This window comes from Populus nigra, chromosome 6 (assembly GCF_951802175.1).
Source record: "Populus nigra chromosome 6, ddPopNigr1.1, whole genome shotgun sequence".
NCBI lineage: Eukaryota > Viridiplantae > Streptophyta > Magnoliopsida > Malpighiales > Salicaceae > Populus > Populus nigra.
In genome coordinates, this window is record NC_084857.1 from 2,216,126 (window position 1) to 2,240,537 (window position 24,412).

The following is a 24,412-nucleotide window of genomic DNA, read 5'->3' on the forward strand; positions in this document are numbered from 1 at the left end:
AAACTTGTATATAATTTTAATAAATATCATTTTAAGTTTGGTATATAATACGAGAAAAAAAATTAATTTTTATATATAAAAATTAACTTAAGGATATGTTAAAAAGATTTGAAAAAAAGTTCAAAACAAAAAGACATATTAGAGGTACACTATTTTGGTGCATCTAAAGAAAAACACAGAGAGAGAGAGAGAAACGGCGCCGTTACCCGGCATATCACAGCAGCATGAATAAACCGACGTCGTTAAAAAGAGAAGTCAGGTTTTCGTTTCGCAATTTGGCAAGACAGATAGCGAGACAAAGCAGTCTCCCTGCGCCTGCTCTGTTTACTTCCACCACTCCCTCTACTGTCTTCGTATACAGATACGTATATTTCCAGGTATTTTACACATGAAATGTATGTATATATATTCTGCTTAGCGATTCAATTTTACCATCTTTGAATGTTTTTAACAAAGTTTAATTTGTATTTGTTTTCTTTTCTTTTCTTTTCTGTTTTAGCAGTCAGATGGAACCGTCGGTTTTTTATTTTGGTAATCTTCCGGTAAGAAATCCCGACGGCAACGATGCCGACACGGAGGGTTTCAAGCATAGCGTGGATGAAATTTTCCAAAAAGTTGATAAAGTAAGCTAGTCATCATAAAAAAAATTGCGCGTAGGATGAATGTTGTGAAAGATTTGAGGATTTTTTGCTTTTGAATCTGTAGTTGGAGCAAAGAATGAATGGGGTTGAGCAGTTTTACTTGGATATAAGTAAAAAGCAGCAGAGTGGTTCTTCGAAAGGTGGTGGTAGCCCGATTGTGAAAGATAAAGATAAAGAGAGGCATGTTACTAGTATTAGGAAACAGCAGCAAGATGCGTCGAAACGAGAGGCTGCTGCTGCTAAGAGAATGCAAGAGCTTATGCGCCAATTCGGTACCATATTGCGTCAAGTAATGTATCACTCGGTGCTTTCTATGTTTTTCGTTTGTCTGGATGAAACTTGATTTTTCCTTTCTGTTATGAAATCTTAAGGTGGATTGAGAAATTGCTGTCTGGCTTGTTTAATATGTTATGGAAATTGGTTCCTTTTACCCCTGCTATATCTCATTGTTATGATGACAGACCATTTAGTTATGGAAATTTGTTCTTGGATGCTTGAGGTTAAAGAAACAAAATAAGTGTTACGAGCTGATTTTCGTTATCTAATGTAGTTTCTTTTTGTTGCCTTCAGATCACGCAGCACAAATGGGCTTGGCCTTTTATGCAACCTGTAGATGTTAAAGGTCTTAGGTTGCATGACTATTATGAGGTGAAGTTATAGCATCCTTCTCAATTTCCTATTTCATCAGCATGTACTATAACAGAAATCACATGAAGCGCATTTACCCTTTTCCAGTGACTGCGCAGGAATCGTTCAGTATAATTGTGAACACGAAACAACACACAAACCCCATTTAAACATGTATCGAGTTGTTTTTAAAAGGATAGCAAATTGTGCTTTCAACTTTCAGTTTGTGTGATCAGGGATCACACACATGCAAGTGTGACCTGTTACTTAGTTGGGAATATGACCCACCATGAATTTTAGTTGTTTCAATCATTTATCACTCTGGCTGTTAATTGCTCTACCATTTTAGAGTTGGATTCCATCTGAATATGACTTCAATGAATTTGGCACATATGGTATTCAATAGGTTATCGACAAGCCCATGGATTTCAGTACAATAAAAAATCAAATGGAGGCTAAGGATGGCACAGGATATAAGAATGTCAGAGAGATAAGTGCTGATGTGAGGTTAGTGTTTAAGAATGCAATGAAATATAATGATGAAAGAAGCGATGTTCATGTTATGGCCAAAACATTGCTGGGAAAATTTGAGGAGAAGTGGCTACAACTTCTGCCTAAAGTCACTGAAGAGGTATGTGTTATGGAGCTATCTTAGTCCATGATCTTTTTGCTGAGAGAAATGCAATTGCCTTGCTTTCTATTTTTGGATAATTTTATGGAATACCAAATCAATACACACAGGAAAAAAGAAGAGAAGACGAGGAAGTGGAGGCTAAATTGGATATGCAGCTTGCTCAGGAGGCTGCTCATGCTAAAATTGCTCGTGATTTGAGTAATGAGGTATACTGAAACATCACAGCCTTTCTCACAAATATATAAAGCACTGAAAAATCTTTTAATTTGCTTCCTCCCATGCTTGATCTATTAATATTTTTGTATAACTATAGAATTCTCCATAAACATGTTGAAATTGATTTTCTATTATAATCAAGTTCAACAATGCATTTCATCTTGTATTAGGGTTATGTTGAAAAATATGTTTTAAGATTCTGTAATGACCTGTTTTCAGCTTTATGAGGTTGATATGCATCTGGAAGAGCTTCGGGATATTGTTGTTCAAAAGTGCAGGTTAGTGGTGGTCCAACTTTGTATATGTAGTGGATAATACTGCGAATACAAAAGTTATTTCTTACAGGTGTATTCTGGGTATGCTTAAAAGCTAACTTATGAGTTACATCTGCTTGAAGATTTAAAATTCTGTTTTCCAATTCTCCATGGAAACTAACTAAGTTAATTTTGAAAATTCCATTCCAGAAAGATGTCCACTGAAGAGAAAAGAAAGCTCGGGGTGGCTCTTACGAGACTTTCTCCTGAAGATCTAACTAAAGCATTGGAGATTGTTGCTCGGAATAATCCAGGCTTCCAAGCAACTGCTGAAGAGGTGGATCTCGACATTGATGCTCAGGTCATAATTTATGTTATAATTAGTGCTTCTTTGTTAGATTCTTAACGAACTGTTTAGTAAAGGGTCGAATTGTTGAGTTTGCTCTGTTCCCGTTGCAGACTGAATCCACCCTGTGGAGGCTAAAGTTTTTGGTGAAAGATGTGCTGGAAGTCCAGGGAAAAAGTGCGGCAAGCACAGGTGGCAATAACAACAACAACAACAACAAGAACACCAGCAATAACAACAAACGAAAAAGAGAGATTTGCGATGCTATTGCCAAAACTGCCAAGAAAAGGAGTAAAAAGCCCTCTTCTTGATCTTTTTGTATCATAAGCAAGTGTTTTTCTGGATTTTGGTAAGCTTGCATCTTGGTTGCATTTTCTTATGGAACAATATAGCGGGCAGCAATTCTTACTGTCTGATAACGAGTCTGATTTGTCAAGGCACATATCTTGACTTGTCTCTTGGTAAATGATATTTATCTTTTGAGAGGAGCTAGTTGTTGCTAAGCCTTTCTAATGTGCAATTGTTTCAAAAAAAAAAATCAGATTCAAGCGGTTTTTTTTTTTTGGCCATGTAAATCTCCTTCGCTTGTTCTGCCACAATTTTGTAAGATGTACAACAACGACAGAGCCAGACACCATTTTTTGCATGAGTTTGAAATGGAGGCGTTGGGCCCCTTCTTGACTTCTTGGCCATTTGCTCAACACAACACTTTCAACCATCGATTCTGACTTTACACACATCCCACTCTTCTCTGTCAGAGTAGGAAGATCGCTTTGATTGTGTCTGAACTGCCTATTGACTCTCACCCAGAAAACTTCCACACTGGGTTACCTTGTCTTCTGTTTCTGAGTGGCATAATCTCTTTGCATGAAAATTTTTGCTTGGTCTTCTTTCTTCAAGAAAATGCTTCCCCAATCCCTGTGATGAAAGAAACTAGCAAGATGAGAAACGGAGCATTTACCTGCGAGGCCATGACTGTTTAATAAATGAACATTTTGATTGAGTGGTGATTGTCGGTTTGTGGATCAATGATTTCGAGTGGTCCTGTTCGTGGGTGATGTTTTTGTTTATAATGGAGAACAGGGATGGGACTTGAATTTTCTCATCGTGTCACTTGGAACAGCTGAATATTTACTGGCGGCAATGCTTTCGTGTTTTAGTTTTGCCACGCCTTTTTTCTTTCTATGCCACGCATGTCTAGCTGCTCATACGGCTTCTTCCCCAGTTATGGAAAAAAGGAGGTTTTGTAGCAGAAGTACCTCTATGGAGCACCAATGGGCAACTGGATTCACGGTACTTATCTCTTTACTCTTATAGAAAGGGTGGGGAAATGTGCGGGGGAGTATGGAGCATCTGAGGGAAATCAAGCCACGGTGCCATGGAGGGGATGGCTTGCAACCCACTGGTGCTAGGCGATGGAAATTGCTGGAACTGGTGGCTGAGCAGTTTGCAGCCACCCGCCCATTCTTTTTAATTCCTTTTATAACTACTTGTTTTTCTCACAGCAACAAGTCGTCTCCCAATGTATAGAATGCCAAGTCTCGTTTTTTAGTTCCTTTTAATTCCGAGGAACGGAAGGTGCACCAGAGGGTTAAGGATATCGATGCCCAATTGCAATTTTTTATAGAATTTAGTCTCTAATTTATTATTCTTCTTCAAGAGCAAGCTATTAAATGTGACAAACGTTATAGATTTAAAATCATATATTTCTACCTAAATTCGTAAAATAATTAAAATGGATCGTTGATTTTTAGTAAAGTGTCACCCCTTTTCACTACTGTAAACAAAAGAATGTACAAAAGTTCAATAAGATGAGTTCTACATAACAAAACAGACCCTATACACAGTTATTAGCCCGACCCTAAGAGTTGGGCCTCCATATCTTTATTCTTCAACACCCTTGTCAATGTTTCAGCCCACAACCACCGTTTAAATTCGATATGCACAGGGCTCCCCAAAATTAAAGCTTTCAAGGGATTCTTTGTCGCCGCCCAATTTATAAAGCGATGAATGAGCTAGTTCATGAACCTCTTCACACTCCAGATTTATGAAATGATGCATGATTGACTGGACAGGACCTCTTCACACTTCCAGATGCGCAGAAGAAAGAAAGGAGACACATGAAGACGCTTCCACGGCATAGAGAATATTTTAGACAATTAGCGGTTCCCGGAAAAAACGACTCCTGGGTTTTTCATCGCATAAACCACCTCGCATCCTCGGTGAAAATGGCAGAGACTGATTGAGACAGGAGGCATCCCCGAGACAGAAGCAGAGCTTGCGAAGCATCGCTAGGATGCAATGTATTACATGGCATTCATTCTATCAAGAAAAAGAAAATCCAAAGGAATAACGCGAAATAAAAGATGTACTGACTGATAACGAGTTTTGACATGAAATTTCAGATAAAACACAACACGTCTTCCGGAGTTCCCGGAGTCCGATAACTAGACATTATAATTAAAATAAGACCTGTTCATGAAACTAGAAACATCACCATCTAAATTTAAGAGAGCCAGCAAAAATGCAGGCAGAAACTGACTGCAGAAAGAACATCAAGCCTTGAATCACGCCACCGCCGGTCAAGAACCCAGTTCTGAGAACAGCCTTGTGATGATGGTGACCACATAAAACTACAAGTCTCATGACCCAAAGATAGACATCCATGGGATAGACAACCAATAAAAAGCAAGACATTATTTTTAAAATAGCTTTCAATAGCATCAACCTGCGCGGTTCACTTGGCACCCTTCTTGGCAGCAGATTTGGTCACCTTAGCACCAGAGGGATCCTTCTTCTCCACGTTCTTGATAACTCCCACAGCAACGGTCTGGCGCATGTCCCTCACAGCAAAACGACCAAGTGGAGGATACTCTGAGAAAGTCTCCACCACCATGGGCTTGGTGGGAATCATCTTGATCATACCAGCATCACCATTCTTCAGGAACTTGGGCTCCTTCTCCAGTTCCTTACCAGACCGCCTGTCAATCTTGGTGAGGATCTCAGCAAACTTCACAGCAATGTGAGAGGTGTGGCAGTCAAGGACAGGGGCGTAACCGTTTCCGATCTGCCCAGGATGGTTCATGATGATAACTTGGGCGGTGAAGTTGGCAGCCTCCTTGGCAGGATCGTCCTTGGAGTTCGAGGCAACAAAACCACGCTTCAGATCCTTAACAGCTACATTCTTAACATTGAACCCGACATTGTCACCGGGAAGTGCCTCTTGGAGAGCCTCGTGGTGCATCTCAACAGACTTGACTTCAGTACTCAGTCCAGTTGGACCGAATGTGACAACCATGCCGGGCTTGATGAAACCAGTTTCAACACGACCCACTGGGACAGTTCCAATACCACCAATCTTGTACACGTCCTGAAGTGGGAGACGGAGGGGCTTGTCTGAGGGCCTCTTGGGCTCCTGGAGCTGGTCAAGGGCTTCTAGGAGAGTTGGGCCCTTGTACCAGTCAAGGTTGGTAGATCTCTCAATCATGTTGTCACCCTCAAATCCAGAGATGGGGACAAAGGGAATCTTGTCAGGGTTGTAACCAACCTTCTTCAAGTAGGATGACACCTCCTTGACAATTTCATCATACCTTGCCTTGGAGTACTTTGGAGTTGTGGCATCCATCTGTTCCAAGAACCCAAGAATAAAGATTAGCAGCCAGCCAAAGAAATCTTCTCAAATACACGTGACAAGACAGATATCAATGCAAAATGAGTAATAAACTTAACTTGAAAGAAGAGAATAGAAATATACCTTGTTACAGCAGCAGATCATTTGCCTCACACCAAGGGTGAAGGCAAGGAGTGCGTGCTCACGGGTCTGGCCATCCTTGGAGATACCAGCTTCAAAACCACCAGTGGTGGAATCAATGATAAGCACGGCACAGTCAGCCTGGGAAGTCCCAGTAATCATGTTCTTGATAAAGTCACGATGTCCAGGGGCATCAATGACAGTGCAGTAGTACTTGGTGGTCTCAAACTTCCACAGGGCAATGTCAATGGTGATACCACGCTCGCGCTCAGCCTTGAGCTTGTCGAGCACCCAGGCATACTTGAATGACCTCTTGTTCATCTCAGCAGCTTCCTTCTCGAACCTCTCGATGACACGCTTGTCAATACCTCCAAGCTTGTAGATCAAGTGGCCAGTGGTGGTCGACTTTCCAGAGTCCACATGGCCAATGACCACGATGTTGATGTGAGTCTTCTCTTTACCCATTATGAAATCTTAGTTTTGAGCTGCAATACATAAAAGTCTAAAATTTAAAAACAAAATACTAGGACACTGAAAATCACTTCTTAAACATTCAACTAGATCTAGTTGAAGTGTCCAGAACAATAACAAATCCACCATGGCATGTCCAATCCACCTTCAATACATCACGATTTCTGAGATATTTTAACACAGCATAACATTCTGTTCTAACATAAAAAATCACGTACAAAAGATAATCTGTATAAATATTCAATATGATTAATCAATCTAGTTACATCATTATCAGTTAATTTGAGTGGCAATTCTTACATTCAGATTAATCACAATAATATCAAATCAACAACTTGAGAGAACATAGAATAAGTTTAAGAGTTCTTTTCAGTACCAAAACCGACAAAGAGGAAATCAAAACAAAATAATTTACTATCTTATTATATCTGTATAACAATTTAAAAAAAAAACTTCCCCTGCAAAAAAAAATAATCTAAAAGACCCGTGTATACAAATCTTAAAAGAAAGTAAAAAGGCACTAAAAACTAGATCCAAGGCTTGCTCTCAAAACAAAATTGGATTAAAAGCTAATAAATCTGATTGAAATCACAAAGCAATCAAAGACTTCATACGAATAAGAATACCAGTCATTAACTAGATAACCACAGTGATTTCCAATTAGAGATAAAGAGAGGAGTGAGACGAAGAGGCGATAGTGAATCGAACCTGTTAAACTCTAGCCGCGAGCGAGGAGGAGGAGGAGGAGGGTTTGAGGGACTTCTTGATAGGGTTTGTGGATATATTTATATCACCCTGCTGGTATTTTGGTTTCCTAAAATGTCCTCATTTTTTAGGTTAGAATCGCCATCATGTCCTCATACCTACTCTGTTTTAATATATGGAATCCGCGTGCTTTCTTGGTGATCAAGGACCTTAAACTGTTTTTAAATGAAATGAAATTTGGTCCCTTTTTGGTTCCTCTGAAGGTTGCCAGGTCACTTCCCGCTGAGGGAGATTTCATGATAATAATTAACTAAATAAAAGAGTAGCTCCAAATAAATCTAAACAAAGCAACGACTTTGGGATGTTCCATGAATTTTATTGTACCGAGGGCATAAGCTGAAAGGAAAAGATCCGTTATTTTTAATTATTTCAAGAGAGTACTTATTTTTAAGTTGAAGACTATTTATATACACACGCGTTTTTCAAAAAAGTTAAAATTTATTTAATATGTTTTTATGCATAAAAAAGATTTAATAAATAGTTACATTAATATCAAATATGTTTTTTTCTATCGAAGTATGCATATGAAAAAAATACTATATTTACATTATTTAAAAAACTATATTACCAATTTGACTGTACCAAATAGTTTTTTTTTAATATAAATTTCAAGGTTGACTAGAAATTTTTATTTTTTAAAAAAACTCTACGATTCTAAAAAATTTTGATTTTTTTTATTTTAATATTACAAATAAATTTTAAAAAATAAAAAATATATATTATTGTAATATGTTTCTGAAAAAAAAAAAAAAACCCCTACGTGATGATGGTCTATAAATGTTTAGTCTATATCTGAGTGAGAAATGCCTTCTTGAATCTACATGACAAAGCCCAAATTTAACAGAACATGGAAGACAACGCTTGATAGAAACAAGAACTGGTGCTTCACAGCGAAGACCATTACAGCTACATGTATTGGCCCAAGGTAAATTAAATTGACGACAAGAGGCAGCGCATTTCAACGCATTCAAAATAGTAAAAAATACAAGAAAGAGATCGACAAGTTTACGGCAACTGAATAAAAGCAGACAGAGAGGAAAGGGTATCAAACTAGAAAGAAGACTGAATATATGAGCAGGCGGGCAGACAAGTAATGTAAATTCAACGCCCATAAACAAAAACATGACATGGAGTTCTTAGTGTCCAAATGCTCGAGACCTAAATTTCACGAGCCGATAATGAATCTAGAAACATAATACAATCTCCAAAATTTTAGAACAAGATTCCACAAAATAAAACTACAATTCTCATGACACACAGCTCAGGGACAATTAACAAGAAACAAACCAGTAATTGCACAACACAATGATTACTTGGCACCCTTCTTGGCAGCAGATTTGGTCACCTTAGCACCAGAGGGATCCTTCTTCTCCACGTTCTTGATAACTCCCACAGCAACGGTCTGGCGCATGTCCCTCACAGCAAATCGACCAAGTGGAGGATACGCTGAGAAAGTCTCCACCACCATGGGCTTGGTGGGAATCATCTTAATCATACCAGCATCACCGTTCTTCAGGAACTTGGGCTCCTTCTCCAGTTCCTTACCAGACCGCCTGTCAATCTTGGTGAGGATCTCAGCAAACTTCACAGCAATGTGACAGGTGTGGCAGTCAAGGACTGGAGCGTAACCATTTCCGATCTGTCCAGGATGGTTCATGATGATAACTTGGGAGGTGAAGTTGGCAGCTTCCCTCGCAGGATCGTCCTTGGAGTTTGAGGCCACAAAACCACGCTTCAGATCCTTAACAGCTACATTCTTAACATTGAACCCGACATTGTCACCAGGAAGAGCCTCTTGGAGAGCCTCGTGGTGCATCTCAACAGACTTGACTTCAGTACTCAGTCCAGTTGGACCGAATGTGACAACCATGCCGGGCTTGATGACACCAGTTTCAACACGACCCACTGGGACAGTTCCGATACCACCAATCTTGTACACATCCTGAAGTGGGAGACGGAGGGGCTTGTCTGAGGGCCTCTTGGGCTCCTGGATCTGGTCGAGGGCTTCCAGGAGTGTTGGGCCCTTGTACCAGTCAAGGTTGGTGGACCTCTCAATCATGTTGTCACCCTCAAATCCAGAGATTGGGACAAAGGGAATCTTGTCAGGGTTGTAACCGACCTTCTTCAAGTAGGAGGACACTTCCTTGACAATTTCATCATACCTTGCCTTGGAGTATTTTGGAGTGGTGGCATCCATCTTTTCCAAAAAGAACCAGCAAACATCAGTGGAAAGCAAAAAACAACTTACTACAAAAACGGCAACAGGTAAGAATTCGATGGAATATTAACCACCCAGTTAACTTGAAGGAAGAAAAAATAAATATACCTTGTTACAACAGCATATCATTTGCTTCACACCGAGGGTAAAAGCAAGAAGAGCATGCTCACGGGTCTGGCCATCCTTGGAAATACCAGCTTCGAAACCACCAGTGGTGGAATCAATGATAAGCACGGCACAGTCAGCCTGGGAAGTTCCAGTAATCATGTTCTTGATAAAGTCACGATGTCCAGGGGCATCAATGACAGTGCAGTAGTACCTGGTGGTCTCAAACTTCCACAGGGCAATATCAATGGTAATTCCACGCTCGCGCTCAGCCTTGAGCTTGTCGAGCACCCAGGCATACTTGAATGACCTCTTGTTCATCTCAGCAGCTTCCTTCTCGAACCTCTCGATGACACGCTTGTCAATACCTCCAAGCTTGTAGATCAAGTGGCCAGTGGTGGTCGACTTTCCAGAGTCCACATGGCCAATGACCACGATGTTGATGTGAGTCTTCTCTTTACCCATTATGAAATCTTAGTTTTGAGCTGCCATCCATAAAAGTTTAAAATTTAAAAACAAAATACTAGGACACTAAAAATCACTTCTTAAACATTCAACTAGATCTAGTTGAAGTGTTCAGAACAATATCTTAGAGCTGAACTGTTACACGCAAAATGAACAAAATTAAAACATAATAACTGGTTATCCACAGAAAACAAAATTGTATATGGCATGATTTCTGATCCAAGCAGACGTAAAAATAAAAAGTCTCAAGAGCAAGAGCTTAGCACTTGTACAGTTGGACAACAAATCAATACAAAATTGATGTTTAAGAAACCATCACTACAGCAAACGAAAAACTAGTTCCTTTTAGGGCAGGGTATGATTCTAATGGTAAGTTAGACATGGCAGATGACAGATAGTTCCGATGAAATTAACGATAATTAACTAGTCAGTCTAATTTTATTAACTTCATTTCATTTCACTGATGATTCTTAGGGCCACGCTAATCACATTCATATCAATTCAGCAACTATAAAATAAACAGTCGAATAAGAAATTTATTACTAAATACCAACAAAGAGAAACTGTTACTGAAAGTAAACAGTCAAGCAAAGAACACCTAAGCATTTCATAATCATATAAATTAGTAGCTTATTAAATCTATATAAAAAAATCAGTGACGAGATGCTGAAACCATATACATCGATTATCATGTAATAGATCTGCGTGTATAAATCTTCAAAGCAAACAAAAGGCACGAAGAAATCAAAGTAAAAATCTTGCTCGAGATAGAACAGATTAAAAGATAATTAAACGGCCCAGAAACACAAATGCTAGACAGAGCAAACTGATTTACAGTCAAATTCAATTAATGATGCGATGGAAACGAGGAGGGGGAGAGAGGCCGACCTGAAGAGAGATGCTATAACCCTGGCTGCTGGAAAAGATAGCAAAGAGAAAGAAATGTGAGAGTGAGAAGTGAGATAGGGTTTGTAGGTATTTATTCACCTTTCTTTCCTGAAATGTCCTCGATCTGATGTCTGAATTCCCATCATGTCCTCGTACTTGCTTGGAGATCAAGAACTGCAGGTCGATTTTCCCTGGAAAGGGAAAATATCTTTTTAATCCTCTCAAAGGTGCTCCGGTGCTTATATGATATTGAGATTGAAGTTGTTTTTTATAAAAAGAAATTAATTTGAATTATTTTTTTATATATTTTGTTATTATTTTAATATGTTAGTGTTAAAAATAAATTTTAATATAAAAAAATTATTTTAATATAATTCAAATTAAAAAATATTTTAAAAATTAATACACACCAATACTCTCGAATACCCTAATTTTCTATTAGTATACAAGTGACCATCTCACAACCCACGAGCGTGAAAGCTTGGAGGAAATGAAGGAAATGCATGTTATTTCACCTTCGATATTAAGAATATATTTATTTTTATATTTTTAAAGTATTTTAAAAAAAATTTCATTTCAAATTAATATTTTTTTTGTGTTTTCAAATTATTTTAATATGCTGATATCAAAAATAATTTTTAATAAATAAAAAATTTACTTTAATGTATTTTTTAGTAAAAAATATTTTAAAAAATAATCGCAATTATATTTTCAAATAGTTCCTCATCACTTGTTTACTTGTTTGTTTTAAGAAAATTGTTTTTCTGAAAAGTAGTTTTCAAATTTTTTAATGATGGATTAACTCTAAAACATTAGTTTTCAACAAAAAGAAAAAAAAGATTACTCCCTCCAATAAAATATTTTTCTCTTCTTAATTCTGAAAAACACTTTCTTTCAACACGTAAAATAAACCTCATGCAATTACACCTTCCGCAAATCTCTCTTTCCACGTCCCCGTACAAAATAAACTGTTAATTAGTGTCATTCACTAATTTGGCTTTTTATCAATTTTAAAAAAAAATATTGAGGTTTCGAAAATAAGATTTACTTTTTAAAAAAAATTAACAAGTTATATTTCTATGATATCATGTTTAAAATATTTATATTATATGTATATCTATATTTTATAAAATAGGTATGTATAAATATATAATATAATAACTTTCAATAACTTATTTTTGCGAGTAATCAAATAGTTATATTTAATGTTATGTATCCCTCTTGATTTTGTCTCTTTAAAGGATGTTTTGAAGTGTAGTTATGGTTGTTTTTTAAAGTATTTTTCACTCAGAAAAGTATGCCAATAATATTTTTTTTATTTTTTAAAAATTATTTTTGAAATTAGCACATCAAAATGATTTAAAAACATCAAAAACATATTACTTCAGAACAAAAAAAAAATTAAATATTTTTAAAAACACTTTTAAAAAGCACTCGTAAACGCTATTTTAAAGATGAAGCATGACTTGTGTTGATGAATTTTGATTTTTGTCCTGAAATAACTTTCACGCCAGTGATCTTCTCCTTTTGATATGCAAAGTATAAATTAATTTAAGTTATTTTACTAAAAAATACAAAAAAAATCAAATACTTAACACGAACGATCCTTGTTGTTTAATAATTTTTTTATTTATTTTATCTCAATGGTTAATTTTAGCTGTTGAAAACAAAAAAATTTTGTTTTTATACATGCACCATATAAAAAGAACTTGCATGTATACAATACGGTTAAAAAAATGAATTATAAAATCTCATTAAAACAAACTAAAAGTTAAAAAATTTAATTATTATTTTTAAAAAATGTTAGCCAGGCAGCTTAAGAAACAAGAGGGAGCGTTAATTAAAATTTAAATAAAAAAAATCAAAATCAAGGAACTGAAACACAAATAAAAAAAAATGAAATTTTGAGATAAAAATGTAAAATTTAAAACATAAAATCATATCAATGTAACCTAGCCAGTGAAACTAAAAATAAAAGTCTTATAAACAAAATGAAAAGGACTATAACCCTATTCACATGAACAAAATATAATCCACTACTCTAGAAGCACAGTGAACTTCACTATTTATTTTTTTCCATTTTTTTAGTTTATATTTCAACTAGTTGAACTTTAATCTATAGTATAATTTGTTCAACTAGATGAATAAATAGCTATTTTTATGAAAAAGAGTTGGATATTCTTTTATTCATTTCTTCAGGTCATACATTAAAGATATTTAAAAATATAATAACGGTTATTTTTTAAAATATTTTTTATTTTAAAATATTTTAAAATATTATTTTTTTATTTTTTTAAAATTATTTTTAACATGAACATATTAAAATGATATAAAAATATATAAAATATATTAGTTTAAAATAAAATAAAAAAATTTAATTTAATTTTTAAAAAAACATTTTCAAAACGCAGGCAATGTTTATCCAGCCAGATACAACACACATCCGGCCATATTAAGATAATTATTTCCAAGCCAACTGATGGCAATCCGACACGAATGAAAAAGAGAATACAATAAGGCTAAAGTTGCTGGAAACTTGATTGAAACAACGTTCTCTAAATTTTTATTTTATTTTTGTTAATTTTTTATATATATATTTTTAGATGCAAATCTTAAAAATAATTTTTAAAAATTAAAAAAATACTATTTTAATATATTTCACCCTCATCCATCCAATCCAAAGACGGTTTCCTGGGAGCTATTCCGGCCAGATTTAATTTTAATAGCATGTCCGGCAACACGGCCTGGCATGCTTTTAAAACTATCATTTTTTAAAAATAATTTTACATCATTAAAAATATATATTTTTTTAAAAAAAACCTTCTACTGCAATGCCACTAACAAACAGGCTTTTAACAGCTTCAGGCAGCAAATTGTAAATTCACCTACAAGAAGCGGAAAAGAAGGAAGAAAATGCAGAAAACCCTGGGTAGGTTACCAGTAACAGGCCAACGACAGAGACCAAACAAAACACAACACTATTCAAGTACAATATAGAAGATGTAGAATCCTCGGTAACAAGACCTACCAGTCGCGACCAGTTCATGAAAATAGAAAAGTCTGACAAAACCTTTAACTTTTAAGACAAAAAAGTGCAGAAGATATCTAAAGATATACATCGCCACCGCCGATCAAGAACCCAATTCTGCCAACAGCCTCTTGATGAGAGTAGTGACATAAAACTACAGAGATCAAGACACATGGATAAACATCCAAGAAATTGAGAACTAAGAAGAACCAAGTAGTTATTTGTAAAATAGATTCCAGTAGCATCAATCTCCTCCGTTCACTTGCCACCCTTCTTGGCAGCAGATTTGGTCACCTTGGCACCAGAGGGTTCCTTCTTCTCCACGCTCTTGATCACACCCACAGCAACGGTCTGGCGCATGTCCCTCACAGCAAATCGACCAAGTGGAGGATACTCCGAGAAAGACTCCACCACCATGGGCTTGGTGGGAATCATCTTAATCATACCAGCATCACCATTCTTCAGGAACTTGGGCTCCTTCTCCAGTTCCTTCCCAGACCGCCTGTCAATCTTGGTGAGGATCTCAGCAAACTTCACAGCAATGTGACAGGTGTGGCAGTCAAGAACAGGGGCGTAACCGTTTCCGATCTGTCCAGGATGGTTCATGATGATAACTTGGGCGGTGAAGTTGGCAGCCTCCTTGGCAGGATCGTCCTTGGAGTTCGAGGCAACAAAACCACGCTTCAGATCCTTAACAGCTACATTCTTAACATTGAACCCAACATTGTCACCGGGAAGAGCCTCTTGGAGGGCCTCGTGGTGCATCTCAACAGACTTGACTTCAGTACTCAGTCCAGTTGGACCGAATGTGACAACCATGCCGGGCTTGATGATACCAGTTTCAACACGACCCACTGGGACAGTTCCGATACCACCAATCTTGTACACGTCCTGAAGCGGGAGACGGAGGGGCTTGTCAGAAGGCCTCTTGGGCTCCTGGATCTGGTCGAGGGCATCTAGGAGAGTTGGGCCCTTGTACCAGTCAAGGTTGGTAGATCTCTCAATCATGTTGTCACCCTCAAATCCAGAGATGGGGACAAAGGGAATCTTGTCAGGGTTGTAACCAACCTTCTTCAAGTAGGATGACACCTCCTTGACAATTTCATCATACCTTGCCTTGGAGTACTTTGGAGTTGTGGCATCCATCTGTTCCAAGAACCCAAGAATAAAGATTAGCAGCCAGCCAAAGAAATCTTCTCAAATACACGTGACAAGACAGAATCAATGCAAAATGAGTAATAAACTTAACTTGAAAGAAGAGAATAGAAATATACCTTGTTACAGCAGCAGATCATTTGCCTCACACCAAGGGTGAAGGCAAGGAGTGCGTGCTCACGGGTCTGGCCATCCTTGGAGATACCAGCTTCAAAACCACCAGTGGTGGAATCAATGATAAGCACGGCACAGTCAGCCTGGGAAGTCCCAGTAATCATGTTCTTGATAAAGTCACGATGTCCAGGGGCATCAATGACAGTGCAGTAGTACTTGGTGGTCTCGAACTTCCACAAGGCAATGTCAATGGTGATACCACGCTCGCGCTCAGCCTTGAGCTTGTCGAGCACCCAGGCATACTTGAATGACCTCTTGTTCATCTCAGCAGCTTCCTTCTCGAACCTCTCAATGACACGCTTGTCAATACCTCCAAGCTTGTAGATCAAGTGACCAGTGGTGGTTGATTTTCCAGAGTCGACATGGCCAATGACCACAATGTTGATGTGACTCTTTTCCTTACCCATGATGATATATTAGAGCTGAACTGTTATACAAGAAGATATGAAATGTTTAAACAATCAATGGTAGAGTAAAAAATTACAAGAAGAAAGCATACTCAACAAAAAGTATTAAGTCAAATCAAATTAATAGTTTCAGATTATATACAAGTGTTATTTATTAAACACCAGAAGAGAACTAAGAAATAAACAAAGGCGGTACGGAAGAACTGTTTAGATAATAATTATTCGTAAATACCGCATGACTGTTAAAAAATACGGCATGAAAATCTAATAACTATTATCCATAATAATTAGGGCATAAAATCGTCCCAGACTTTTTCCAGCTTCAATTTTCAAAACTACAGGGTTAAAACTGCAAGTCTGTTGTCTCAAATATTAACAAAATCATCGCCCAAGTAAAAGCATAAGCAATAAAAACAAACATAAAGAAATCTATATAAAACCATATTTTAATATGCCAATGAAAATAACACAGACGTATAAAACGGTATTTATCTTCGAAAAATCTTATATCCCAGCGATTAATTTCTTAGATCTATCTGTCAAACAAGAACAAATTTCATGCAGCAACTGATAACACGAAATAAAAAATAATAAGAATTAAAAAAAACTAACAAAAAAATCCACGCAGGATACAGCTTAAAATTCTAGATTAAAGCCGAGAAATATATCACAAATCTTCGACAAATAAGTCAATAATCAACAACTCAGTTATGTAATCTTGATCAAAACTACAACGGAAATCAAGAGAAGATAACACGTACCAAAAAATCCAACCTTAAGAGAGAATGGATTAAACCCTGGCCGCGAGAGAGAGGGTGGGAGGAGAGTAGCTAATGACGGATTGGAGAGATTGTAGGGTTTGATATATTTATAGTACTAAAGTGATATTTTGTTCTTCCTAGATTACCCTCCAGAATAATTTTGAATACCAAATATATCATCCTGTGACCTTTATAGCCATGTCTATGTCTGGATCGCATAGATGCACTTATTGCTAAATCCGAACTTATTATTCCACTGGGGTTGTTTCACGCGCTTAAGGAATGCGTGAGAGAGCGTAGAAGTGTTGTTTGCGTCCACATTCCGGTTTAAGGACTAGTCAGGTGCCTGGAGAGCGTGGAAAATTTTGAGTGAAGGGGAAATGCGTGCTGCCGAATGCAGGTAGACAACGACGTCGTGTTGTCTGCTCAGTGAAAACGAATATCTTAACATTCACTTTTGGGCCGAAAAAAGGATTTTCTTTCACATGGGCTGGACCTGTTGCCGTGGAGATTGATGGATAAATTGTGGTTATTCTTAATAATCAATGTGGGGTAGCTTTGATGCATTTGGTCTCCCTTTTTATTTAACCCAGAAAATAAAAAAAATAAAAATTCAATTCACTCTTAAATTCTTCTCGAACAAATTGTCATGATGAAAAGGCTAATGTGTCCGAACTTCCCTTCAACCTTTCTATATTTGTTATTTAACCTTTTATTAAACAGTGTCAACTAACATACAATTCTCTATTTTGTTTGTTGTTATGTTTTAAAAATATTTAAAAATAAAATAAAATTTTTTTATTTTAAATTAATATGTTTTTATATTTTTAAATATTTTAATGTATTAATATCAAAAATAATTTTTAAAAATAAAAAATATTATTTTAATATATTTTTAAATAAAAAATATTTTTTTAAAAAAATTACAACCACACTTAGAAACAAGTCAGAAGAGATTAATGTAATGGCAGTGAATCATTGAAGTCACAGCACATATACCTGCACAGGAAGGTCACATGACCGTTATCAAAAACGTTAATTAATTCTCATTGGGGATTTACCTTGTCACGGTACAAGACATGGAATACTATTTATTATAGTAGTTTCATGACTTTATTGTCTCCTTGTTCTGGGATGAAATAGTTTTTTCATTGTGATGTAAATATTTATTTTTTAAATTGAACAGAGTTATTTTGATAATTATATTTTTTAATATATAATAAAATTATTGATATAATTTTTAAATAAAATAATTAAATGCTATCTATGCAAGGTGTTTTTGTATTTCTATATTTGATAAAATAGTAGAATAATTACATTGCCCTTATCATTTAAATTTTGTAGCCTTGGCTTCATAGGCTTAGTTGTAATATCATAATTTGTTTGTTATTGTTGTTTAGTTTCGAGGATATTTTCAGTTTTGTCCAATTAAAAATAAAAACAAATTATTGGCACATGCCTCATACATGTCAATTGCTTCGTCGTCTTATATTAGCCTGTGCAGCTGACTTCAGTGGTTGTAATTGTGATTTTTTCACATCATTTGATTTGTCTCAACGTTCTTTTCCTATCTGATTGGCGCATGTATAGTGGTTCAGCGTGATTTTTTTCAAAAATGTTTTTCTTTTCTTTTTTCTTTTTCTTCTCTTTCTTTCTCGAATTGTGTACTGACAATGCAAAAAATCACACCAGCCCTTAAAGTTAGTCTTTAATTTTATTCAATCTTTCTTATCTTATTTGCATTAATTATTTATAGTTGGATTTCATTTTAGATTTTATCCCTAGTTATTTGATTTTTTTAATTTGTTTTCAAATTTAGTTTTCATTCTTTTAATTGTTATTTGTTTTGTTTTGAATTATTTTAGTGATTGGTTCTTCTTCTTTTTTTCAATTCCACCCCTGAGCATTTATTTTCATTCATTTTTTTATGTCAAATTTAGTCATAATTCTTTTAGTTGATATTTTTTAATCATCTTCTTACCGTGTTTGTTTTTTACAATTTCATCCCTAAACATTAAATTTCATTTTATTTTTCCCTTAACATTTAATTTCATCTATTTTTATGTCAAATTTAGTCCTAATTATTTTAGTTGCTTTTTTTGTTTTGCATTGATTTTTTTAATTGATTTTTTTCTTAATCACATCCCTCAATATTTGTATGATTAAGAATTTTACTTCTTTGTTTTTTTGGATTTTCATTTAATGGGATCACTTCGGTCTCATGACCTGCGTCGCAGATCTAAATGATTAACTTGAGTTGACTTTCATATTTTTTAATATTTTTTTGGTTTTCTATTTATAGGATCATCCCAATTTCATGTCCAAAGTCATGTGTTTTATTTGTTGACCCGGGTTGGTTACCGAGCTCACTTGAGGCCTTTTTTTTATGCTTTGACAAGTTTTTAAAATTTATATTTTTAAATTGGCTTGTAGTAAATTTTTGATAGTACTCGATTTCAGAGTTTCATAGATTGTGAGTTTTTAAAGATTTTACCATATTTAGGATGTCTATTCGAGTTTGTTTGGTTCTTACAAATGTTTTTAATTTCACCTTTTATGAATTTTTTTAATCTTTAAGATTTGGTCATTATTCTTTTAATTGATATTTATTTTATTTAAAATTATTTTTTATTTTTTTCCATTAAATTATATCATTCTTGAGTTTTTTCTATCAAATTTTATTATCATTTATTCTATTGCTTTTGCAAATTGTTTTATTAATATTTTTTCTACCGATCTCATTATTCGAAATTAAATTGGTTGAGAATTATGATTCTTGATTGAATCTAGGTTAAAAATTTAATGAGATGCGTCTTTTAGATATTAAATCATGTTCAAGAGATTTGTCAGGCTTGCCCTGTTTTTTTTTCTAAATTGATGTTTTTTTTTATTTTTTATCATTTAAAAAAAACTTTATTTTTGTTATTTCTTTGGTTTAATTTTAAAAAAATTTTGTTTTTTTTTCCGGTTTAGTTTTATTGGGTTAGCTCTCGATAATTTTTTCTATTTCACCTGAATCATTTTTTAATCTATAAATAATATATCATATTACAAATAATTTTTAATTTCACCCCCTGTGATTTTTTATCTTTCAAGTTTGGATTTAATTCTTTTAATTTAATTTTTTTTGTTTTGGATATTTTTTTTTAAATTTCATCTTCATTGGGTTTTTTTTTATCAGATTTTAACCCAATTCTTTTTTTTTTGCTACTCATTTTCTTTTGCAAGTTTTTTATTGATAATTTTTTAAATTATTTCATATTTCAAAATTAAAGTGGATAATATTTAAGCTTATTGATTGAAACTTGGGTCCATGATTTAACAAGTTGCAAGTTTTTTAAATTAGACTAGATTTAAGAGATTCACCTAAGTCTGTTTGGTTTCCTCCTTCTTCTTGTTTAAGCTGATGTTTTATGTGTTTTTTTTTTAAGTTTGACTTTTTGTTATGGTTTTTATCCATTCAGGTTAGCATTGTCTTGTTTGATAATCTGAATAGGCTCGGGTGTGATTTTTTTTGTTGTTTTGTTTTCTTTTCATTTTTTTTTTCATTTTTGTTTACTTTATCACTCTAGCCAATGACTCAATACTTTAATTTTTTGTAACCTATCACTTTTTTTACATAAAAAATTATTCTACGTGTGCAACATATCAAGTTATATGCCAAGCTTAATGGTGTGCAAAGAAATTGGGACTCTTGATTAGCAATATAGAGGGATATGTTGTCCAAAGTATCACATGTAAGTTAGAGAAGATTATAGTCATTCAATATCATAAAAAACATAATAAACTTGTAATAACAATAAAAAGGATAACATGCATGTTTCTCTCTCTCTCTCTCTCTCTCACTATATATATATATATATATATCATTGAAACACAATCCTAGCATAAATACTAATATAATAAATTAAAAAATTAAATTAAATTAAATAAATATATTTACTTGTTGAAACACTTTAAAAATTAATTAGACTTTATTATTGTCAAGGATTAATATTTTATTCTTAAAACTTTATTATTTGTCATTTGGTGTAAAAGAATTTTCTTCAACAATACTTACAAGATTCCAACAATACTACCTTGTTTAAATGCATTTCTAAACTAGATCTAATGAAACAAGACAAGTGTACTTGATAATCTCTTTGTAACGATTAAACCTAAGCTCTATAAATAATAATAAAAAAATATAGAGATTAAATAGAGCTTAAAAACAAAAAGAGTTGAGCTAGAAAAATAAGCCAAGAGTCATGTATTTATGCATAAGATTTTATCCAAAATTGTGTAGAAAAACGAAACTTTAAACACTTTTCTTCAATTTTATTTATAGAAAATTTTAAGAACCAAAAGTTAATAAAATCTTTAGCTAATAGCTTTGATTATCCAATATAATCAGAATTAAAATAAAATATTTTTAAATTTATATTAGAAGATTTCTAAGGTGAGAAATTTGTCGAGGCATTGTTGAAAGTGTTATAAAAAAACTAATCGGATTCTAATAATTATGAACTAGATAAATTAATGGCTGAAATAATATTTTTTTTCATGGACCATATTCAAGCCCTTATTTCACTTCCGGCAAAAAAAATAATTATTTGCAGCATAAAAATTATTCTATAATAAACCTAGGACTATATGAATGCTAGCAAGTTTAAACCCAAAATTCACTCTGTTTAAGTACCTTCCTCTTCAAAACTTTGAATGCTTTTTGGATCCAATATTAATTCCTCACCTTTCTACCTTTCTACTAAATAAACCCTAAATTAACCATGAGAAGAACTTGTTTATGTCTAATGTGTGCTATAATTTTTTAGAGTTTTAGATTTCAACAAAAATATATCAACTTAGAGTTATTTAAGATAATTTTTATATTTTTTTATAATTTTTTATAATTATGGTAATATTCCATGTTAAAAAACTTAAATCAGTGATTAAATTTTAAAAATTTTTTAACTTAAAAAATAAATGAATCCCATTTTTAAACAAATTTTCAGCAGATCAACATAGAAAATTAAAATGATCGTGGACTAAGTTCACGTTGGCCAAGATTCAGAGGATTTTAGATCACTCGGCTTAAGGAGAAAGGAATTTCCTCCTAGGATCTTCGTTTTTTTTTTTTTTTTAATGATCTGTGGAGCTTTGTCGGAGTACTGCTGCTCCTAGAAACCGTGACGTGCAACGAAACAAAAACGAACCTAAAAAACAAGACAAGCGGACACGAGCACTGAACAGGTCAGGTAGCATTTTCTGTGCAAGCATTCACACCTGGTTTAATAAGCTTACCATTCCAGAAAATTGACCTAGTGGAGTAGATATTTGCTCTGGTTCTAGAAAGCAAGAATAATAAGCCACAAATGCTTGGTAATTAAAGAACCTCATCTCCTCTGTATCTAGAAGGGTCTGTATCATGCCCTCCTAGAAGGAAGGACGCAGACACCACGTACGTCCATGGACGACGGAGAGAGCAGACTGAAGAGTGTACATTTCATGTTGCAACTCTCTATTTTATCCGTCTCCAAATGGCAAAAATAATTACAATTACTGGAAAATATTTAAAAAAGAAAACGAAAAAAATAATGGGCAGTGACTCAATATTATTGTTCTTCATCGGAAAAGGCAAGACCATAATTTTGGAAGAAGCTTAATTCAGTAGCTAGTGTTTGGGAACGGGAATGATTTCGCGTCTCTTGAAAATTTGATTTTTACATATTATTTTAATATATAAATGTAAAAATTAATTTTTAAAAAATAAAAAAATATTATTAAAAATATTTATAAATAAAAAACAATTTAAACTACAATCAAAACTATATTATTAATCATGTTCATGATGCATGGCCACCTGCATCATTGACCGCATGAATAAATACGTTCTAAATTTACCCTCAAGTTCGGAAAAACCAGATAACCTGAGACTTATGTAATTCAAACTCATATTTTAAAAAAGAAATTAAATACTTAAAGGTGCTGAGATCTATTAAGTGATTAAAAAACCTAAAAGAATTTATTCTTACAAAAAAAACATATACTTATAATCGTGTAAGAAGAATTAGAAGAAAGATCATAGGGTGATAAAAACTCCAAAATGACTAAATAATTTGCCCACTACAGAGGCGTGTGATTTCCATGTCCTTTTTGGCGAAAACGGTAAAAAGCTTTTTTTAAAATAGAAATAAAAAAATCCAAACGCGGAGTATGACGTTCTATTTTACACGTCACGAAGTGGAAAGCCAATCACATACAAGTGAGTGCCTTTCCCTTCCACCTGCCCCGTTTAATACCATCTCACTTCCTGTATATCCACCTGTGTGAAATCGTTCTTCCAATTCGGACCGGGTTCACCTCAGAACAGACAAAGATTGGGCGACAAATCTGATGGAGTCCTGAATCTCTCTCTAGTTTTCTAAGAACAGCAAGAAATTTATTAACGCAAGATACACATCACCTAGCACAAAAGCCAAGCCTAAATGTAACGATAGAAATCTAACACAGAATTCAACAGCACGCTTTGGAAATAGAACACTCAAACCCTAGAAGGACGATAAATTAAGAAAATCTAGAACAACTCAAACCCATGAATTTTCTTGGAATGTCTAAACATTTGAACTAGATGATCTTCTAGACGCAAATCCCAATTTAGAAATTTAGAGAAGAAAGAGAACCGTCCTATTTGCTTCTCTTAATTTCTTGTTGTATTACTAGTCTTCTAGACGAAGTTTGTTTTTGTGGTGTGAATTTTTTTTAAAAGAAATTAATTTTTTTGATGATTTTAAATTATTTTGATGTAATGATAATAAAAAAAAATTTAAAATATTATTTTAATATATATAATTTTTAGAAAACAAACCAACCAAATTATTAAACGGTATAGAAGTCAAATCTATCTGTATCAGCCACCTCTAATTCCCGTCCGTTTATCTCTTAATTTCTCCTCTATATATGTACGTATACTTCTTGATGAGCCACACCCCCCCGCCCCATCAAACTAAAATTTGACCTTTTCAATAAGCCCTCCCTAGCTAGTCCTTAATAACATTGATCACTTGCTTGATCCATATCCTTTTCTCTTCTCCATTTTCTGATCACGCAATGATTGGCACCAAGGAATTTGACCCTGAACCAGTACAGGAAAATACTAGCTTGCAGGATTTTGAAGATGCAGAAGAAGCATTCTCATTCTCTTATCTTTCATTAAAGAACTGTGACAATTATGGGGATGACTTCGCCAAACAAGACCTAACCTCCTCTTTTGATCATCAAGATTTCTTTGAGTTTTTCAGTGAAGAATTTACCAGCACGGCCAGCTCTACTAATTCCTCAGACAGCATCATCTTTTGTGGAAAGCTCATACCTTACAGAGGAGAAACAGTGGTAGCTGAGACAGAACAGAACCTGGGACTCGCGGCGCAAGAAACAGAACAGGACCTGGGAATCGCAGCGCAAACAAAACATACCAAGAAGGGCTCAATCTTGCCATCAGAACTATCACGCTCTTTCAATAAATCAACT

General features: G+C 34.5%; 3 protein-coding genes across 7 annotated transcripts; 1 reads left to right on the top strand and 2 right to left on the bottom strand.

Moving 5' to 3' along the window:
• The first annotated feature begins 254 nt into the window (after positions 1 to 254).
• LOC133697700 (transcription factor GTE6-like) lies at positions 255 to 3,231 on the top strand. Of its 2 annotated transcripts, none has more exons than XM_062120442.1 (9): positions 255 to 377; positions 500 to 623; positions 706 to 930; positions 1,212 to 1,289; positions 1,675 to 1,899; positions 2,010 to 2,108; positions 2,338 to 2,396; positions 2,583 to 2,733; positions 2,832 to 3,231. In XM_062120442.1, the coding sequence occupies exons 2-9, from the start codon at positions 507 to 509 to the stop codon at positions 3,027 to 3,029; spliced, it is 1,152 nt and encodes a 383-aa protein (XP_061976426.1). In that variant the 5' UTR covers positions 255 to 377; positions 500 to 506; the 3' UTR covers positions 3,030 to 3,231. The 2 variants fall into 2 exon arrangements, with proteins under 2 accessions (XP_061976426.1, XP_061976425.1); XM_062120441.1 differs by having other exon boundaries at positions 503 to 623.
• Positions 3,232 to 5,068: 1,837 nt separating this feature from the next.
• LOC133697699 (elongation factor 1-alpha-like) lies at positions 5,069 to 7,792 on the bottom strand. The gene is made up of 3 exons (XM_062120440.1): positions 7,649 to 7,792; positions 6,473 to 6,954; positions 5,069 to 6,343 (listed from the first exon to the last, which is right to left on the bottom strand). Exons 2-3 carry the CDS (start codon positions 6,932 to 6,934, stop codon positions 5,456 to 5,458), a joined length of 1,350 nt encoding a protein of 449 aa, XP_061976424.1. The 5' UTR covers positions 6,935 to 6,954; positions 7,649 to 7,792; the 3' UTR covers positions 5,069 to 5,455.
• A 956-nt stretch (positions 7,793 to 8,748) lies between these two features.
• On the bottom strand, positions 8,749 to 17,065 carry LOC133697698 (elongation factor 1-alpha). 4 transcript variants are annotated; one of them, XM_062120439.1, is made up of 4 exons: positions 16,907 to 17,063; positions 15,684 to 16,165; positions 10,032 to 10,385; positions 8,749 to 9,902 (listed from the first exon to the last, which is right to left on the bottom strand). In XM_062120439.1, the coding sequence occupies exons 2-4, from the start codon at positions 16,143 to 16,145 to the stop codon at positions 9,015 to 9,017; spliced, it is 1,704 nt and encodes a 567-aa protein (XP_061976423.1). In that variant the 5' UTR covers positions 16,146 to 16,165; positions 16,907 to 17,063; the 3' UTR covers positions 8,749 to 9,014. The 4 variants fall into 4 exon arrangements, with proteins under 4 accessions (XP_061976423.1, XP_061976420.1, XP_061976422.1 ...); XM_062120436.1 differs by lacking the exons at positions 15,684 to 16,165; positions 16,907 to 17,063 and adding an exon at positions 11,382 to 11,534 and having other exon boundaries at positions 10,032 to 10,513; XM_062120438.1 differs by lacking the exons at positions 8,749 to 9,902; positions 10,032 to 10,385 and adding an exon at positions 14,296 to 15,555 and having other exon boundaries at positions 16,920 to 17,065.
• Positions 17,066 to 24,412: the final 7,347 nt, after the last annotated feature.

Excerpts from the sequence above, each read along its gene's own strand:
- LOC133697700 (XM_062120442.1), top strand. The coding sequence starts at position 507 with ATGGAACCGTCGGTTTTTTATTTTGGTAATCTTCCGGTAAGAAATCCC. Across the intron at positions 2,109-2,337 it reads CTCGTGATTTGAGTAATGAG|CTTTATGAGGTTGATATGCA; the intron begins GTATACTGAAAC and ends ACCTGTTTTCAG. Across the intron at positions 2,734-2,831 it reads ATCTCGACATTGATGCTCAG|ACTGAATCCACCCTGTGGAG; the intron begins GTCATAATTTAT and ends TTCCCGTTGCAG.
- LOC133697699 (XM_062120440.1), bottom strand. The coding sequence starts at position 6,934 with ATGGGTAAAGAGAAGACTCACATCAACATCGTGGTCATTGGCCATGTG. Across the intron at positions 6,344-6,472 it reads TGATCTGCTGCTGTAACAAG|ATGGATGCCACAACTCCAAA; the intron begins GTATATTTCTAT and ends TTCTTGGAACAG.
- LOC133697698 (XM_062120439.1), bottom strand. The coding sequence starts at position 16,145 with ATGGGTAAGGAAAAGAGTCACATCAACATTGTGGTCATTGGCCATGTC. Across the intron at positions 10,386-15,683 it reads TGATCTGCTGCTGTAACAAG|CGTGTCATCGAGAGGTTCGA; the intron begins GTATATTTCTAT and ends GGTATTGACAAG. Across the intron at positions 9,903-10,031 it reads TGATATGCTGTTGTAACAAG|ATGGATGCCACCACTCCAAA; the intron begins GTATATTTATTT and ends TTTTTGGAAAAG.